Raw genomic sequence first — 21,173 nt, 5'->3', positions numbered from 1 at the left:
GAAAAATCGTTTGTCATAGTAACATTTTACCAATTTTGTGGCTCAATAGCGAACTAAAATACATCAAATTGGCAAGTGCACAACCTTATGTGACATACATTCTTATTAAAGATAGCCACCATTATCAATCGCCTCCTTCGCAATATTTCCACCTTCTTTATCGTATTCTATTCTAAACAAAAGAATGAATGACAAGGAGAACGTCATTGAGACAACAGCAATCAAAATATATTTTGTAAACAAACATTATTTTTAGAATTTTATTTAATTTAATGGTAATTCAGGCTTTTGGCCATTATTAGAAACCATATTTTTATAGGTACTATTATTTCTTCAAAATTACTATATCTTCAACCGATTCCGACTAAATTACTCCTAGAAACAAGTACGTCAAATTTGGTGAAGATCGATTCAAATATAGCCATAGCTCCCATATATATATATATTGTTCATCCGATTTGTTATATTTGTTACCGACAGCCGTAATATGCTCTCCGTAACCAACGATATTAAGGGAAATATATCAAATGCAGCTCAGAAATATCTTTGCCAAATTTTATCAAAATCGGTTCAGATTTGGATATAGCTCCCATATATATCGCAAATGGGCAATGGACAAGTCCGAATTTAAAAGATAATTTGAACTTTAAATTATAATTATAATCATAGCGTGTATGATTGAACTCTCCCATAAAAACTTTTAATTGTTAAGCTCTACTAAATTAGCAAAGTGGATCATAAATGACATTTCGTGTTCAGAAACAAAGACATTAAATTAATACCAAATATCCCCAATATCTTATTGGTCAAAGGTCCAATTAGACCCACCAATTGAAGTGGAATTGTAATAAGAAAGTATATTAAGTTAGAAAATAAAAGGAAGAAATTGCGCAGTGCCAATCCAGTCCATCTGCCTCTTCTGCCGGTCTTGGTTTACACTCAGGCTATGCCTGGGAAGTGATTCAATAAAGTGCATTACCTTCATCTGAGTTAATGTATTATCCGTATTGAATCCGTACCGTGTATACTCGGATCTGCAAGCACACCTTGATACAAATCGATTTGTAAATGTGTTATCTCCATATTTTCCAAAATGAAAATATTATTAGGTTGTAATATAAATTATCGCTTGTTTTGTTTTTCCATTTTAGATGTTCCATTATGTCTAGAATTCGACAGTGCTGCGTCCCTGGGTGCGAGAACTCTCTCATTAGATTTTGCCCCCAGGAAATAAGTATGCATGGCATAAAAGATTCATGGAGGACAATGTTATTAGAAAGGCATGGAATACCAACAAAAAAGACGTCTCGAATATGCGGTAGGCATTTTGAGCAGAATATGTTTTCTAGAAGAACATATCCGGTACAGCTTTCATCTTATGCAATGCCAGTTTTGTATTTGCCCACATTGATAGCTGATGAAGGTAAGTTCTTTTTAGACAGTGTTGCATAACTAGCTCTTCTAGCTATTCTAAATTATGACTGAATTATAAAATACTACTAGCAATCAACATAAGCAACGCTTTGCCAAGGAATGTCTGAAAGGTTATCAAAAAATATTTGCATTTAAAGTTATGTTTTAAGGTCTTAAAGGTAGGATCATATAGGATATACATATGGTTGGGGGTATAGAAATTAATTATATGATACGTCCCAATTAAAATAATAAAATAAAAATACGATATAAAATACTTCTTCTTGTGATGAAGTGAAATATTTCTAAACTTTGTCACTGTAAAACTAAACAACGTATGGCCAAAGATAGGACAAGACAGAGACAATATGAATAACCCTGTAAAAATACGTCTGTTGTTATGATATATTAACAATATTAACATGCCTGCCTCTGTAATGAGCTGTTACTCTTGTATTGTAGACACAAACCATTTGCTCGCAATGCAATTTGTCTAGTCTTTACCATATTTAAGGTCTTTGGTATGACTTTGAAATTTTTAAAAGTATTTATTCCAAATTTATTTTAAAAGTATTTATTTATTTATTTCAATTAATCAATTTTATTTTTCAATTAAATTTTGTGATTTCATCGCTCTGTGCGACGCTATGAATATTTCATATGATGTATAATTGTATATATAACACCTATATTTAACAATAATGTATACCGTTGCATGTTTCTTATTTATCACTAACTGTACTAACTGTTATAACAATTTATATAATTTATAGGTGTTAATTTTGGAAACAATGTTGAGGGAATCGTTTCTAATGAGAGGTTAGATATTGATGAGTTCAAATGTGAAGTAAATGTAGAAAATTTAGAAATTAATAATAATATAAGTAGTGTAGTAGAAGAAGAAGAATCAAGTATAAACAAAGATATCTGTTTGCAAAGAGAAAATGAACTTTTACTTGCGAAAGTGGCGGCACTTGAAGAAAAAGTTGAGTTTCTCCTAGCAAATGGAATTTTCCCAGGGAAGGAGGCAAGTAAAGCCAGTATTGCATTTGCTCGCGTCATCACAAATGACTCAACACCCCCGTACACACCTGAGCAGTTAGATGTAGTACAACACCTTCAACTTCTATCAAAAGAAAATTATGAATACATGATAGATAAGTTTAAATTTGCTCTCCCCAGTACCGAAAGTGTTCTAAGTTGGCAAACGAAACCAACTCTCGTGGGATTTGACGATGATGTTAAAGAAACTTTGCACACTATTATTGAAGGGATGACTGAACAGGAACGTACGTGTGCAATCCAATTTGATTCATTAAAAGTTACTGACACGGACAGTAATGTCGTTACATATTCTTTAGGACTGCAGCTTAGTGGGTTATGTAACGAGTGGAGGATACTATTGGGCTTTTTACTAACACGGGAATATAGCATTTCGGTACTGGAAGGTGTACTTCGAGAAGTACTCGTTGGGCTAAAGGGACTATCATTGAAAATAGTTTCACTAATTTGCGATAGACATAGTGTTCATGTTCAATTCTTCCAGCAATATCGCGGCTACCTTGGACCAAATCGTCTGTGCTTTCCTCCAAATTCAGAAGATACTTTACATTGTATGTTCGATATTCCCCACTTGCTAACTAATTTATTAAATTACTTTTTCGACAATCAAGTTTTTATTAAAAGCAGGTTGGGCAAACAGATAGATGTCGCTTCTCCCGCACTAATTTTCAAAATTTTTGAGTCTAAAAACGATTTAGATGCTAGTAATATTACTTGTTCGCAATTGCAAAAAACTCATTTTGCAACAAGGTACTACAAATCGTATTCATACGAAAATAAGCCAATGGATAGAGCGACAGCTATTTTTAACAGAAACGTGCTTGCCGCTCTTGACAGTGATATATTTTCGGAAACCGAGCAAGTAATGGTAGAGGCGACCAAAAAATTATTTGCTGGTATAATACCAATTGTAGAGCTTTGCACGAACAATTTCATAAATAATGATAAAAATGAGGCGTGCGCAATAGCTTATAGATCCATATTTTTTTTGCAATTTGTTGAGTGCGGCAACATACCTTTTATGCTTCAGCAATCATTGGAAACAATGACGTCTCTATTGCTGGAGTATGAAGGGATTAAACCTAAACACTGTGTCAATGATGGCATAGAGTATGACTTTGCAGAAATTAGGAAACGTTGCGGTGGTAGACCTGCTTTTAATGATCTTATTAATGTTAAATCTAGATCCGATTGTGTTATTAAACTAACCAGATCTATTGACAGAACATTATTTTGGTCCGAAAAGTGCTTTAACGCGTAACGTCTTTTTTATTAATACAAGCCACTTGATTTGTTTTCATTTGATACAAAAACAAGACGCACGTTAGAAGCCTCGCTTTGTGCTTTTTTTTTTTTTTGTTAATACATTAAAATGTCTAACGTATAATAGTATCTTCTTTTGCCACTCATTAGCCTTTATTTGTCCGATTGATACGTTTGGTTTGGTTGTTCCGTTCACGTCTGTCTGATATTTGGTTTATCGTGCATATTGAGCTTTTGCTGCTTGTTTTCGAGTTGCGTTTACCTACAAAATGATGATTAGGGGCTCTCTGTTGGCTTATTGGAATATTTTTTTTAAAATCTTTTAAATAAGTCACAATAGAGCAGATAATCAGAAATATACGAAACGTAACAATGGTTTGAAACTTATTTTTTTTTGTACTTTTGTATATATAGCCGCAGTTGTAGTAATTAGAATTTTTACTGTTTTAATGTTTTTAATACATATATTTATTTTCTAGTTATAGATGGGGGTTATATGGGAAAGTGAAGCGAATACAAAACTTTTGTACACAAAGCCTCTCCTTTCCAAATGTCAACCTCGCCCACACATGGTGGCCCCTGTTTTCGCTAAAGAGGCTCTGGCGAAAAACTTACTCGTGGATTCTCCTGGGCTTTCATAAAGGAAATATTTTTTATTTCAAATTTTCGAGCATCCACTCGATGGACCCTGTGTGGATTCAGAATTAATAACCGACATATATGCTTCTTCTTTTTCAGACGCTCCCCAACATACGTACTTGCAACGTAGATGTACTAGGTAATCGCATCAGCCATGTACTAGGTAATCGCATCAGCACCATTAAATGTCAAAACAAATTGTAATGAAGAATTCGCCCTAAAAGTACCTTTTTATTGATTGCCGGCCAGAAATCAAGAACTTTGTTAATTACTAATAAATTAAAGCTGAAAAGTAAGTAAGTAATATATCTTGCATATAATTGAAGATGTAGTTTTAAATATTCAATATGAGTGCAATATGTTTCCAATGAATATATTTATAAAACAACCCAAGAGTGACGCACAGAAAACGAAAGCCCCTGCTTAAATAAACAAATAAAAAATATTAACTGATATCTTCATAGATATCCGATATTGTGTCATAGAGTATCTAATATCGCAATAAAGAAAGATTCAAGCAACGACGACAACAAGTGGTTGACATCAATTGAGTGGGGTTATTAGCAACAACGAGCAAGCATCCTTGAGGGGTCGACGGTCTACTTTTTTTATTGGTTGAAAAAAACTTTACGAAACGTAAGTCATTATTTGAAAATGATGATGATTAATAATTGCACATGTTTTGTGGTATGAAAGTAAACAAATTTTGTGTGTTTTTATCCGGCCGCTCCAGTGGGTTATCTAGACGATTTGGACGATTTCCCCGAGGACTTTGACGACGACATGGATTTCTGGAGTATATGTTTCATGTTCTTTTTCGTCTTTGTCATATTTAGCTGCTGTGGCTATTGCTGTACAAAAAAGCGACGTGGAACTGTCTTATCTGGTGAGTTCAATGGTATCTCTTGTTTGTTACTTGTTTTTCGTTTATTATCAAATTGATAGCTCTATATTATAATTTGTATCAACTCCATAACAAGCCAAATGACAAATGGATGGTTGAAAGGCGAAACGCAGTTGTTACCAATTCCATTGTGGGATGCGGTCCTGGGTTTCGCGAAATTGATTGTGTGTTTGTTACACTAAATTTTAACACAACATAAACCTAGTAAAGACACCAGGCACATAGCATAAAAATTATTGGAACAACAGCGTCGCCAATTATGTATCGTCAACTCGACTGACACAAGAATTGTATCGCCTTGTTCATGAAATGGTGTTCTAGTTCTTAACTCCGTAAACAGGACAGGCGGGGAAAGGTTGCGTAAAAGAAAAGTAATTTTTTGGGATAGAATAGAATTGAATTAGGTAAATGTCAAAAATGCTACTTTAATGCTGATAAGAAATCAAATATCTAAAAATGCCAGTTTTTTTTGGAAATGTGGTCGAATGTTTATTTCATATGTCCGTCAAATGGCAACCTATACTTAGTGTCATTTCCTTTTCATGAAATTTTTGCATTACCCAAACGCAAGGTGGTGATGACCTAATGTTCTCTCAATAGCTTCGTGAATTTCATACTTAAGGTTTGGATCGGCCCCAAAAAGAAAAATCGAAAAATATCTTAGAGCTAACATGGTTTTAGAAAGAGCTAAATCTTTCGTTGTCCATACCAATTTCATAGAAACGCTTTGAAGATGGAGAATCTTATTCACAATACCTCTATGTTTGCGACTCCCGTTGTGATTATTCTTCGACCAACCAGCTTTCAAATTTCCCAACAGCAGGACTAGTAAAAGAGCACGTTGATCTCCTCCTCTCCTATCCTACTGGTCCCAGAATCAGTGAATTGATAGTGAAAGTCAACCGTTTCATCTAAATTACGTTGAAGAATTATGGCCGTTTTAAAGTTTTCTATAATTCATGCTTAAAAATGTGATCACAAATGATAGCTTAAAACTTCAAAAACTCGAAATTTAAGGAGTTCTGGTCATTTTAAAATTTCCAATAATTCATGCCCAAATAGAGAGGGAGTTCCAATATCCTAGATCAAGAAGCCTATCAGGCAGATCTGAGTGGCATTCATACTGATGCTGTCACAGATGCTATTAAAAGTCATCGTATGAATGTCGTTCTCGGAGTCCACCCTCATCCAATGCATTTGAGCATTGTCGGCTATCTAGGCAAACTAGAATCGTTTTGGCGCAATTAGTTTCAGGATGATACAGTCGTTTCAAATCGTATTGGGCACGAAGTGATGAAGATCTACGAAAAGTCTGCCTGGCATGTGACGCCCGCCAAACCTACTCCACTCACTCCAGAAGATCTTTGGCTTCAGCCAGTAAAAGTAGCCGAATTTCTGAAACTGGAGTTGGAAGCGGATTAGAAGAACACAAACAAAAATGTGAATCTATAACAAAAACAACATTGGCAGTTATGTTTAGATTCGCAGGATCTTTAAAGAAGTATATGCGTCCAATGATGTTACCAGTCTAAAAACTGCACCAAACTGTGATATTTTCTGGATCCATTGGTTGCTTTTTCAATGGGTTTTGATATTTTCGTTGATGTTGATAATAGCGACTACGTTGCCTTATTTAAATGACGTTTTATGAAATAAACTGAAAAATATCATTATAAAATGGAAAAAAATCAATCCATGTAACAACTTATTAAAATTCTCGGTGCTCTTGTTCTGAATTGGAAGGGAAGAGCAGAGACGGATATAATTACACTTGCTGTTCTCCGTTGTTATTTATAATTATTATCAGGGTTGCTGTTTCTTAACACCAAAAATGAGTCACGAACTTTTCTTTTTCATTATAACTAAGGGATCACGTGTACATCATTATCCACCATGTTATGCATCGGATCATATGTGTGCTTTGAAAACCAGTGCTAAAAGATAATGTATTTCATCAGCTAATTATATTCGATTGTGGTGTATTTGTGGAAAAACAAGTTCTAGACATGTTCCTCCAATATGTTATTAACGTCGAATTGATTTTAATTTTATTGTATGAAAATCAGAGGCGAAAGTTGGTATTGGAATTCAACCACAGGAATTGATTAAATTGATGTTGTTTGTAAGCCTTTTGTTACAAAAAAAAAAAAAATAATAATAAAACCTCTTTAGTTTATATCTCGTTCAAGACGAGCCGTTTTCCCATGCTTTTGTATCACCATCAGGTTCAGCTGCATAGTTTTCTTGAATTCGATCAAATGGTAAAATCGTATGTAAATCCTCAAAGATAATAACACAAAAATACTCATTTTTTTTTTTTTTTGAAGGAAAGACATATTTCAGACACCGATATTCCCTGGTCGAAATTCTCGTCCCATTTAGCCCTTTTGCCTGTTAAATGTTGAAAAATTGCCTAGCCCTTCTCTTCCCTATTTGAAAGTACCAATCACCATTCCAGACATTTTAATTTTCATGTATATTTTCTTGGAACTCAATACCATTCCTACTTTGTGGTGGCTAACATTTTGTCTTTTCCTTACGAAGACTCGTCTCCATTACACCCCGAATATAATTCTTGTCACATTGAATGAAAGTGTCTTTGGTAACTTGAATATTCAATAATAAACGTTTTAGTTCTTATCTTATCGACGAATGGGATTTGTAATAGAAATGAGTGGACATTTCAATTTTGATATAACATATCAATTTTGAGTTGGAAATGTTTATATGCAAAAAAAAAAAAAAAAAAATTGAAAAATAGATAAACAAATAAGAATTATATCTTCAAAAGTTTCACCGTTGATTTTGAAAGTGTACTAAATAAAGAAAATTAAAAAAAAAAAACAAATAACGCTCTTTGAATGGAAATATTTTGCCAATTTTTTATAAATTCAATAGCGCTCTTTTCGAGGAAAAAAAATCAAATATGTTGTCTATGTCATAAACATTGTCGGTTTTAAGTAACATTTTCAGGACTATTTTTCCTTTTTATACCCTCAAGTCATATGCCTATCATTTGATTGGTGGCCACTATCTGCCATATCGAAATAAGGGTTTTAGACTTTTCGGACCAATTCCGTTTTAGAACATTTGTAAGACTCTCGAAGGGAAAATCCGATTAGTACAATATTATTATTAAACTTAGATCGAGTTCGGAGATTGGGCAATATTGGTCCACTCTTTAAGGTACCGTTCGCACAAAAGCTCAAAATTTTCACAGAAAAATGTTTAACGTATGGAACAAGAAAGGATCATCTTATTTTTAGATAAACGTTGTTAAACCTGATATTTATACCAGTGCTAGGACAGTGGCGAAAATGGACAGTATCGGTCCACTCCATCAAGTACCTCCCCCACAAAGGGCTACCATTTTTTAATAATTAAAGCTATTATAAAATGTGAAATAAGAGTTCGATTGTCTTTAAATTTTACAAATCTCAACATTTCTACTAACACAAGATCTGGTGTGACCAACAGATATAACCGGTCCCTCCTGCTAGTACGGGTCAAATTTTTGAATAACCATGACGCTCATAAAAGGCGAGATGAACAACCGGTTCTTTTCAAACTTGGCACATCCCAATATTTTTACCAACACAAAATCTAGTGTGAAGATCGCACCACTCCTTTTGGTATCTCCCCTACAAAGGGTTAAAATTTTGAATCATCATTTCTCTTAGAAAAATGTGAGATAAGAGTCCCATTGAATTTCACACATCCCAATATTTCTTCCAACTGAGAGAAGAACGCGTAGAAAGGATCGCTCCTTCTGATACCTCGCCCACAAAGTTGTCAACATTTTGAACATTCATGGAGCTAATAAAACACCAACTAAATATCCGAGTCTATTTAAACTTTGGGACAACGTAATAATTCTACCAACAAAGAATCTACTGCGGAGGTGGATGCCGAAATTTTTAAAAATTATCACTTATATATATGCGAAAAACTAAGCGTTATCCTCCAAACATTGTGTACCTCAATATTTCTATCAAAAACAACATCTAATGTAATAATGATATATATCGGTCCATTCTTCCTGGTTATTCCCTCGAAAAATTTAAGAGGTGATCAACACTTTGGTATTTTTTAGTGCCAACCTTGCTTTCCAAAATACTCCAGACAAAACAATCCAACGTATTGATATCCGGAGATTTTGGGGACCATTGTGCGCTGAATATGAAGCGAGGTACCTAATTTTGTAAACCTTCTTGGGTGGCCTTAGCACACCCTCTAAAATGTTTTCGCGATAATATTCGGCATTTATTCGGTCGATTAATACGAACGGAGAGCGACCATCGGCTGTTATGGCGGCCTACACCATCACCATGGCCGGCGCTTGAGTTTTGGTGGCCAACCGAAGGTGTAAATTTTAAGCTGACCTCTTTGACAAGTAAACACGATCATTTTGTTTAAACTGCTGGACAACGAATGTTTTCTCATCGGAGAAAACCAAATTCGGCAGTTCACCACTTTCAACCACTGCGACGCGGGTTTAGATCAAGGCGCTTCTTTACTTTTCGAAGCATTTCTGCTGATGTTCCTATTTTATTCCGTCCACTGCCTTAACGTCGGACTACGCTACCAGTATAACGGTACGGAAACGAGCGATGGTACGAGACACAAAGAATTTATTCACATTTAAATGCTGGAGTGCTCTAACGATAGCCACTTGTAGTTTTCCAGCCAAATATAAAGAAATCCCACTATCACGCTTGAACTCCATCACTAATAACTTTTTTTCTGGATAATTCTCACCAAAATGCTTTTGTAGGCTTGTAAACAATATAATGAGCTAATCCTGGATTAATTTTAACAGCTGTCGGACGAGTGGCTTAGAAATGACAGCAGTCTGAAGTTGGCTGCAGTTTTTTCATCTCACCCTGTAATCGACAGTTTGAATAATCATAACTCATGTCTGGGGGTATGCAGCTATCGGCAAATCCGACTGATAATATTTCACCTGTTTTTTTTTTTATTTCAAGACATAGGTTATTTTCAAACTCCACGCAATCTCAACATTTCTCAATTCAATTCAGCGGAGCTCTTTGATTGTACGTTAATTGGAAACATATTTTGTCTTTTTCATTTTGCATTTAACCATTTCAAATTGACCACCCAAAAACGATATCACATCGATAGTACGACGTAATATTTCGACTAAGTCATTTCGCCGAATTGTGTTTCTCCATCCAAAGCTATTCCCCGTTTTTCATCTTGCAACATCATGATCTACATATATTTTAATATTTGGTTTCCAATATTTATTATACTATTCGTTATACTACTGCTGTGGATGTGCATCGTCATTTGTAGGCGGCGACGTCGTCTGGCTACACGTCCCAACTGTGTCACCATGTCGACGGCGGGTAAGTGCATTTCCTTCCACTTGGGAAAATTCCCAATCGTGGTATTTTTAGTGCAATTGTCCTTGCCCAAATAATGATGATGAATCGTTTAGGTGTTGCTGTATTTTCGATATTCAAATTCCACAAGCACAAGGATCGAAATTATAATAGTGTTATATGATAGTTGTTTTTGCACGTCACATGCACACGCCCACACACACGCACGCTCACGCCTATACCGATAAAAGATTGTTAGTATGTGTAGTATTTTTAGAATAAGTAAAACCTATTTTTATTTTTGTACAATCAAAAACAAATAATTTATCACCTAAACTTATATATCCGAATTTATGTTTGCAATAATAAGGTGTTTCACTAGCCTCTTCGCATTGTATTTGTATTTTATAATTCTGAACCCATGCTGAGACGATCTTCACAAAATTGAAATAATACCTCTACCATCGAGGTATCCTGTGTTTTTGTTGCTGTAGCCGTTAATATAAACTTTTTATAACCTCAGCCATATGGCTGGAGAGGTAGGGTATATATCATTTGATACGGTGAAAACGTGCCTAGTCGAAATAACGTTTCTAGACACTCTTTGGACCAATTCCGTTTCAAGACATTTGGAGTCGATCTTGTGATGTCCGTTCGTCTGTCTGTCTGGCTGGTGCGCACGATAACTCTCGAAGGGAGTATCCGATTTGTTCCAAACTTGGTACATCATTATATTAGTTCAAACTTAGATCCAGTTCGGAGTTGGGCCACATCGGTCCACTCCTTCTGGTACCTCCCCCACAAAATATTGAAATCTTCAAAAATATATATATATATATTTTGTGCTCTGCAAGAGTAACGATAATCCGATCTTGCTCCAACCTAATATTTGCGTCAGTGCTAGGTCAGGTGTAAAAATGGACAATATCGTTCCATTCTATCAAGTACGTCCCCCACAAAGGCTCGAAATTTTGAATAATTATAACTCTTATAACACCATGGTTTGGTGCTAAGATGGAATATATCGGTCCTCTTCTTCTAGTACTTCCCCTACAAAGAATGAAAATTTCAAATATCCGTGAAGTCCATAAAACGTGAAATTAACAACCGGTACCATTGAGACTGGGCACATCTCAATATTTCTTTTAATACAAGATCTGTTATAAATACGGCAGAGGTCGGACCATTTCTTCTGGTCAGTCTACACCCTATTGTTGTACCAAATTAACTTCATAAAATGGAGTTGTAATTCAAGGACAATATGTATACTTTATTGATTCATTACATCGCTGACTGCATTAGTATGAATTCTACTCAGATCGTATGGATCCTTTCTTCTGGGAAGAATGCTGCGACGAGCTGTATGCTTTTAACCGCACACAACAATCGGCATACGTAACGATCTCTATTTCGTCTGGATGGTGTAGAATTTCAGAAACATTACAACACACTTTGAGGAACGTCCTATTGAATTTTTCAGAGGTTGAACATTTTATTCCAAATATTTGGTGACTGTGCACATTTGAGTCGCCCACGGGTCAAAGAAATCTTAATAAGTAGTCAAAATATATCCTCACTGAGGTTGCCACGAATAAGTCCTCAAAACGTTACAGTATATATGTCGGGAATGTAGGATTTCAACACCATTGGGAATGCCATGTTGCATATTTCGGAGTTTGAAATTTCTTTTTAGAATTCCAGGGAAATGTCTAATGATATAGTAGCGGTTGTTTTTTTTAAGTCCGATAGAACTTAAAATTGTAAAAAATAACACAACAAATTGAATTTTAATCAATTTTTTTTATTCGAAAGATCAATACGTGATATTAACATTTGAAAATGATTTCGGGCATATGGGCACCGCGAAGTGACGAAGTGCATTCTGGACGTCCAATTTTTGGCCATTTTTTCGAGCACTGCTGACCGTATGTCACGAATAACACGAACAATGCTGGCCTCCAAGGCGTCAATTGTTGTTGGTTTATCAGCATAAACCAGTGACTTCACGTAGCCCCACAGGTCCACTTCTCCAAATCAACTTATCGCTAAATTTGGATTTCAATAAGTCGATGGTTGCGTTTGCCGTATGGCACGTAGAGTAATCATGTTGAAACCACATCTCCTCCTGATCAATGTCATTCATATTTCTAAACAAAAAATCATTGATCATGATGCGGCCTCCTCAGAAGTCGTCCTAGTCGGTGTTACCCCCTTTTTTAACTACATTTAGTAACAAAACAACCTGAATTAACTGATGATCTTTTTCGGATATCCTTAGGGGCTTCGTTGAAACAGTCCTTGAATGTTTGGTTTTGAAAACGGTGTATATTTGTAAAAATTTTAAGGTGGTTATAGTCAAATTTTCATTTTGCAGCGAGTTTATGTAAGTTTGAACTATTGATGGGTCCAGCTTCGAGCAAATTCGGGTCGTTTGATGGGCTCTACTTATGGCATCACACCAATATTTGTAATCTAATGTTTTTAAGAGGTGATACTTTTGTTCGATAACTTCGTTTTGCATAAAGAGTACACGAATATCTTTTGCCCAGTAAATCTGTTTTTTGTAGAACTTTTTCGGAAGTTTATGAGGTTATCGTCCGCTATTGTAATCAAATATAGCTCAAATGATATAGTCCAAATGTGTTTTCCAGGAGAGGATGTGGCTATGTTCCATGTCTGTTTCTTATCTTACTATGTATGTTGGTTTAAAATTTGGGAGTTTAAAGAAAATCTTCTAAAGATTTTCTGTTAGTAGAAAAACCATAGTAACTTTTTCTCTGCCTGAAGAAGACTGATATAAGGCTCTTAGTATGTCTTCTTTTACGAAAAGACCCATAATAAAACATGGCAATGAAAATCCAATAGAAATACTCATAGAAGGCATTCCCTCTATATAGTTTTCAAATGTAGAGCATACTTTAGGGCGCTGCAAGAAATATGCACTACTATATGATGACACCTGATGACAACAACAAAAAGTCATAGGTGATTAATATAATGATAACATATGTGAAAGGTTAAGCGGAGCTTGCCGCGTACTTCGACATGAGGAATATGAAAATATCCGCCACGAAATCAACACAGCTGAATGTGTAGGTCGAGGAACATTAAATATGGACAACGAACTACCCCAAAATTCTAGGAGTCTCATTCGACAGCATGTTCAAGCGCAAGCCACAAGCATTTGCGACAAGATTAAAAGCAGGAAAAAGGTCCTCAAGGAGCTTGGGGTACGGACAAGGAAACCTTGTTGACCTCTTATAACACAATAGCTCGGTCTGTTGTTAGCTATGCGGTTCCAGAGTGGTCTGCGAATACTAGTGCTACGCAGTGGAAGCACATCCAGACCTGCCAGAATGCTATCCTGAGAACTGCGACAAGGTGTCTCCTCATCATCCTTATCAGTGGACATCTACATTAGGAGGCGAAAGTCTTTCCCTTATGTCAGCATAATCATATGCTTTCGTTGCAGTACCTTTTTGGGTGTTGTCGTGGGAGTCATGCATCCAATCATGATATGGTGGATACAACTCTCCCACCCACACGTGTTAGGAAGGACATACATGGTCTAGTGAGAAAGGTCCAACGCTATAAGAGAAAACCTCTGGATCAAGAGGTCTATCAGGCAGGTCTGAGTGACATTCATACTGATGCAGTCGCAGATGCCATCAGCAATAACAGGATGAATGCGGTCTTCGGGGTCCAGTCCCCACCTATTGCAACTGAAGAACATCAGCTGCCTAGAAAAACCAGGGTAGTTTCGGCGCAATTACGCTCAAGGGGGTGCAGTCGTCTCAATTCGTACGGACGAAAATGTTCATGACGTCGGCCCGGCGTGTGAAACAGGTCCGCACAATATATGGCACCTCTTTAGCTGCACAGCCAAACCTACCCAACTCACTCCAGAAGATCTCTGGTTACAGCCCATAAAGGTAGACGAACTTTTAAACCTGGAGCTCGAACCAGATTAGCAGAATCAAAACATGTTCTACTGCTACAAGAAAAAGTAATTTCTCTTTGGTTTCTCTATTTTTTGGCTATCTGAGGATTTCTAGGAATGTTTGTCAAGAAATTTCAACATTTTGTTGCTGCAAAATGGTCAGGCTTTATCCCTTTATTGTTGTTTTATAAAAAAAAACAACGTTTGTTTATTAGTGGAGAACGATGGTAATGTTTACCAGGGGGTAAGGCAGGGAATACCTAGGTTTCGGAAAGAGCCACCAATCCTCATCAGTTCCCTTGTTTTTGTCTGGGATATTCTCCCCAGAAGTTATTTTAAAAATAACTTCTATGACAAAAAACATTTTTTTACCCAAGTGACGAGATCGTAAGCTCACTTGGGTAAAAAATGTTTTTTGTCATAGAAGTTATTTTTAAAATAACTTCTGGGGAGAATATCCCAGACAAAAACAAGGGAACTGATGAGGATTGGTGGCTCTTTCCGAAACCTAGGTATTCCCTGCCTTACCCCCTGGTAAACATTACCATCGTTCTCCACTAATAAACAAACGTTGTTTTTATAAAAACAACAATAAAGGGATAAAGCCTGACCATTTTGAAACAACAAAATACTACGGTATCCCGAACAAACAAGCCATACTGTTCTATTTCAACATTTTCCTAAAATCATAGTCCATAACGCAAGTCGAAATATATTTCAAAAAAAATAGACACCTTCTGAGACTATACATTTAAAAATACTTTTCGAAGGATTGAAATTAGATTCTGTCAAGTTTCCACTGTATTTTCCGACTCATGTCGATATCTTTGTCGCTGTTCTTCATAATTTTTATCTATGTTTACATTTATTTTTTCACACATTTCGTTATCGCTTTTTATCACCAAAAATAGTCTTAAATTTAGCAAAAATAGATAACAAAGATATATTAATTGATTGATTTAGATATAACCAAACACTTTTGTGATTCATATGCACTTGTACGAACATATGTATGTACGTATATGTGCATATGTATGGGGAACATATGGTTCCAAAACCTGGATAAACTTATTAAAATTGTTACGAATTCTTACCGGTAATTTTGCCCATTTCAGTGTATTTTTACAAGTCGAGTGCTATTCCACGAAAAAGTTATTTCATTTTCTTTTTTTTTCATTTAATTAAAATTCTGTGTGCTTGGAAAATGGAGCTATATTGGAATATAATTATTGCTTTTGTTGTAATTGTGATTTTAGCGGCAATTATTATTTTTGTTGCAATGTTTCTAAGACGACGAACCCGCCAAATGCGTGATAGTCGCGAATCGGTGGAAGTTAATGTTATTTCGAATTAAAAATAAAACAAAAGCAAAAACAAAACAAAAAAGAACTAAAGATTCGGGAGATGCAATGAATGTGAGTAGATGTGTGTTGATGTTTCTCATTTCCAAGAGAATTGAGTCCAGGAGATGAGATGAAAGTGAGTAGTTGGGTGGTTGTAATTCTCGTTACCAATGAGTTGTGTTCAAATGATTTGGGCAACGCTGGGAATACTCATATAGAAGTCATCGGGAGATGAAAGAGATTTGTTGTGCGTTGATGATTCTCATTTCCAAGATATACTGGGTGACATAAAAAAAAAACTGCAACAAAGTTAAACGACACAATTTTTAAATTTTATTGAATAAAAGCAAAAACTGTCAGGAATAGCATCAAATTTTAGAAAAAGTTTAAATTAACCTTTTTCAGGAATTATGGCCTTCAAACCGCCAATGAAACCGTCACAAGCTGCCCAAAGCGATATTTTTGCCCATTCCCGACGAAGCTGCGGCTTGAGGTGATCCACACTTTGGTATCATTTAGTGCCAACCTTGTTTTCTAAAATACTCCAGACCCAATAGTCCAACGTATTGGTATCTGAAGATTTTTGTGCGCTGAAAATGAAGCGAGGAACCTCATTTTGTAACAATTCTTGGGTGGAGCTTGGTGAGTCCTGTTGGAATGTCCAAGGTCTGCGGCCAAAATGTTTGCGTGCCCAAGGCTTTAATACACCCTCCTCCCTTTAATACATCCTCATTAATACGAGCGGAGGGTGACCATCGCCTGTTATGGCGGCCCACGCCATAACCATGACCGGCGCTTGAGTTCTGGTGGCCAACCAAAACTGAACATTTTCAGCTGACCTCTTTGGCAAGTAAACCCGATCATTTTGTTTGTTTACAAACTGCTGGACAACAAATGTTTTCTCATCGGAGAAAACCAAATTCGGCAGTTCACCTCTTTCGGAAAAGCGAAGCAACTCTTTAGCTTTTTTGAGTCTATTTTCTTTCTGTTGCGGTGTAAGTTCTTGCACTTATTGCAATCTCAATAAATTTACTCCGAGCTCATTTTTCATTCAATATTTGCCGAATGGAACATTGCGAAATGTTCAGCTGTTTCGATCAAGTCGCTTCTTTACTTTTCGAACCATTTCTGCTGATGTTGCTGTTTTCTTCCGTCCACTTCCTTGACGTCGGGCTACACTACCAGTATCACGGTACGGTAACGAGCGATGGTACGAAACACAAAAGTTTTAGTCACTTGACATATGACTCTAAGGCTGGAAATACATAAAGCGCATATTTGGCTGGCTAAAGTCATCGGCTGGCTTCTTCGTAGATGAACAAAGGAGTTTTAGGTTGACCTAGTTCGATTTTGGCCCTAGCCTCCTTTGTTCATTTCCGAAGAAGCCAGCCGATGACTTAAGCCAGCCAAATAAGCGCTTTATGTATTCCCAGCTTAACATCATGTATAATCTCGCCTTCTTTGACATGACATACGGGGTCGTGTATTTTTCTTGGATGGAGTGACCATAAATTAGATTTATTTTTCCCTCTTCATACAAACGTATTCCTAGCGGCCTTTAGTTATTTTTTGAAACTTTTCCCACTTGGCTTGGTGTGGTGAGAATTTCACCTGAGTTATCGAAAATCGATAACGAATTTCTTCATTTTTATTGCGTTTCTTTTTTTTTTAATAATCCATTTTATGAATCTTTTTTTATTGACTTATCAATACTCCACAAAAACAAAAAACCACACCGCTTAACACCTTGATAAGGCCATGGATGATAGTGGCAACAGTTTAAACAAAACAATTTTCTTATTTCTTCCACCATTCAGAAGCGGAATTTTTATGACCCATATAACGTCAGTTGCTATGCTTCGTCGTGCTTTAACGCGGGTACGCATTGACTTGAAAGAAACCAAAAGCAAAATGCCATCGGCCTTATTTATTGCATTGTGTGTCGCATTGATCGCTGTTAGTTTTGTTTTTGTAATTTCTTGTATTTTGGAAAAATTGAAACAGAAGAGAACTTTGGAAAACTCAAAGGACAATGGCAAGAACACTGAAGGTGGAAGTATGTAAATGTACGATTGTAGATATTTATATTAGATCAGATCTCTAGGGTTCGAGACATACGAAGTTGAAAAAAAAAAAACAAGTCATCAGCCAATCTTCGATTATTTCAATATACAGGGTGAGATAAAAAACTGCAACAGAATCAAACGCCATCTATTTTACACTTTTTTTAATTTTTATGGAATGAAAGCAAAGTATGTCGGAAAAAGCATAAAATTTTAGAATAATTTTAGATTTTTCGAATTGGTCACCTTTGGCACGAATTATGGCCTTCAAACGGCCAATGAAACCGTCAGACGAATGTTGCTCTGCGGTATTTTGGCCCATTCCCGGCGAAGCGCTTACTTGAGGTGATCGACACTTTGGTATTTTTTAGTGCCAACCTTCCTTTCCAAAATACTCCGGAAAAATAGTGCAGCAGATTGGTATCTGGAGATTTCGTTGGCCATTGTGCGCTGGAAATGAAGCGAGGAACCTCATTTTGTCACCATTCTTGGGTGGCGCTTGCTGAATGCGATAGTGCTGTGTCCTGTTGGAATGTCCAAGGAATGCGGCTTAAATGTTACTTTAATACGCCCTCCAGAATATTTACGCGATAATGTTCGGCATTTATTTTGATTCCACAGTCAATTAATACGAGCGGAGAGCGACCATCGGCTATAATGGCGGCCCACACCATCGTCATGACCGGTGCATGAGTTCTGGTGGCCAACCGAAGGTGCACATTTTCAGCTGACCTCTTTGGCAAGTAAAAACGATCATTTTGTTTGTTTACAAACTGCTGGCAAATTCGGTAGTTCACCACTTTCGCCCAAGCGAAGCAACTCTTTAGCTCTTTTGATTCTACTTTCTTTCTGTTGCGGTGTTTCAATATTGGCCGAATGGAATATTGTGATATGTTTAGCTCACAAGCCATTTTTCGGCCACTGCAACGCAGGTTTCAATCAAGTCGCTTCTTTACTTTTCGAACCATTTCTGCTGGTGTTGCTGTTTTCTTGCGTCCACTTCCTTCATATCGGGCTACGCTATCAGTATCACGGTAACGAGCGATGGTACGAGACACAAAAGATTTATTCAGGGCAGCGTCTGACGGTTTCATTGGCCGTTTGAAGGCCATAATTCGTGCCAAAGGTGACTAATTCAAACAAATCTAAACTTATTCTAAAATTTGATGCTATTTTCGGCCTTTTTTTTTGGTTTCATTCAATAAAATTTAAAAAAAAAGGTAAAAATGATGCCGTGTGACTTTGTTGCAGTTTTTTTTATTTCACCCTGTATATGATATAAAATCTTCTTTAAATGTCTTTCCATTAAACCTTCTGTTCACGTGTTTTTTTTTTTTTTTTTCTTACCTTGTGCCCTGACTAAAAAATCATTTCAATTGATAACCAAAATTCAGGACGTCACTGTTTGTCTGCACATGCCCTGCGAATCGATACACCTGTTAAGTGATAAATCTTATATTTTGCAAAACCCACCCATAATTTCATTTCCGAGCCAGACATGGCGTCACAATCAGTCTGCCTGTGCACTGACCTAAGCCGAAAATATATTTCACCGCAAAGCGATATGGAACAATTGGTAAGGTGTGTACGTACGTACGCATATTAGCGACTTCTTTCCACCCGCTATCGTCAGCCAGACATAAGCCGACATTATTTGATTGTAAATTTTAAAGTTTCATTACTTATCGTTACGCCAAACGCGACATTCGCGTGAGATCAAAGTCCGGCTGTACGGATTAATCATGCGTGGACGCCAAGAGACACAGGGCAATATTTTAGGGGCTTCAGTTGGAATCATAAATTTTCCATTGGGCCTAGATTTAATAAAATTAACGGAAAATTACAAATAAATAGTGGAACCTCTGGAAACTCACCATAACTCACAAGATCGGATGCATCCGGTTATTAGTTATTAAATAAATTTAACAAAAGTGAGATTGTTTTTTTTTTCTTTTTTTTTTTTTTTTTTGAAATGATTATCTTAAATTTTTCTCAAGTGGGACTAGAAAAAAACATAAAAATTATTAAATTAGTTTACCAGCAAAATTGAAAATATCACATTGAAGGCTCGTGAATTTAGATAATCTATAAGAGGCATTTAAATCGTGCGTAATACCTCTGTATTTATTGGATTCACTATTTATGGGATTCACTAAAGGCCAGTTTACACATTATGTTTGAGTCATATGTAAAGTGACTTTTGTATATAAAGTATTTTTATAGCATACTTCTTAGCGATCCCAAAAATATTTGAACTTGAAAACGCTATGTCATACAATACTTTATAATAAACTGGCACTAAACAGGGTGAGATAAAAAACTGCAACAACGTCAAAATAAAGGCAAAAAATGTCGGAAATAGCATCAAGTTTTAGAACAAGTTTAGATTTGTTTGAATTGGTTACCTTTGGCTCGAATTATGGCCTTCTAACGGCCAATGAAACCGTCACACGCTGCCGAATGTGGCTCTGCGGCATTTTGGCCCATTTCCGGTGAAGCGCTTGCTTGTTTTCCAAAATACTCCAGACACAATAGTCCAACGGACTGGTATCCGGAGATTTTTGTGTGGCCATTGTGCGCTGGAAATGAAGCGAGGAACCCCATTTTATAACCCTTCTTGGATAGCGCGTGCTGAGTACCATGGTGCTGCGTCCTGTTGGAATGTCCAGGGTCTGCGGCCAAAATGTTTGCGTGTCCATGGCTTTAATACACCCTCCAGAATATTTTCGCGATAATATTCGGCATTTATTCTGATGTCACGGTCGATTAATACGAGCGGAGAGTGACCATCGGCTGTTATGGCGGCCCAGACCACACCATCACCATGGCCGGCGCTTGAGTTCTGGTGGCCAACCGAAGGTGCACATTTTCAGCTGATCTCTATGGCAAGAATATTTTCGTCATAATATTCGGCATTTATTCTAATGCCACGGTCGATGAATACAAGCGGAGAGTGACCATCGGCTGTTATGGCGGCCCAGACCACACCATCACCATGGCCGGCGCTTGAGTTCTGGTGGCCAACCGACCTCAGCAGACTCCTTGACAAGTAAACATGATAATTTTGTTTGTTTACAAACTGCTTGACAACGAATGTTTTCTCATCGGAGAAAACCAAATTCGGCAGTTCACCACTTTCGGCCAAGCGAAGCAACTCTTTAGCTCTTTTGAGTCTAGTTTCTTTCTGTTGCGGTGAAAGTT

The 21,173-nt window shown here is 36.7% G+C and overlaps 1 protein-coding gene across 10 annotated transcripts in view; it reads left to right on the top strand.

Moving 5' to 3' along the window:
• Nucleotides 1-2,673: 2,673 nt before the first annotated feature.
• LOC101897338 (protein shisa-5) overlaps nucleotides 2,674-21,173 on the top strand; it is a 46,255-nt gene continuing 27,755 nt past the window's right edge. Inside the window, exons 1-2 of one of the 10 annotated variants that reach the window (XR_002194146.2) lie at nucleotides 2,674-4,669; nucleotides 4,842-5,008. Coding sequence is in view for 4 of the 10 variants with exons in the window: in XM_059125827.1 (XP_058981810.1) it covers nucleotides 17,740-17,965 (226 nt within the window). In the remaining 6 variants the exon portion in view is untranslated. Of the gene's footprint in view, nucleotides 4,674-4,729; nucleotides 5,014-5,110; nucleotides 5,264-10,495; nucleotides 10,651-17,738; nucleotides 17,966-21,173 lie in introns of those variants that run through there. The other 9 variants (XR_891400.3, XR_002194147.2, XR_891398.3 and 6 more) reach the window with 9 other exon arrangements.

The sequence above is a fragment of the Musca domestica genome, unplaced genomic scaffold, assembly GCF_030504385.1.
Source record: "Musca domestica strain aabys unplaced genomic scaffold, Musca_domestica.polishedcontigs.V.1.1 35, whole genome shotgun sequence".
Classification (NCBI taxonomy): domain Eukaryota; kingdom Metazoa; phylum Arthropoda; class Insecta; order Diptera; family Muscidae; genus Musca; species Musca domestica.
The sequence above is the reverse complement of the archived record's forward strand: the minus strand, read 5'-3'. Positions and strand labels throughout refer to the sequence as shown.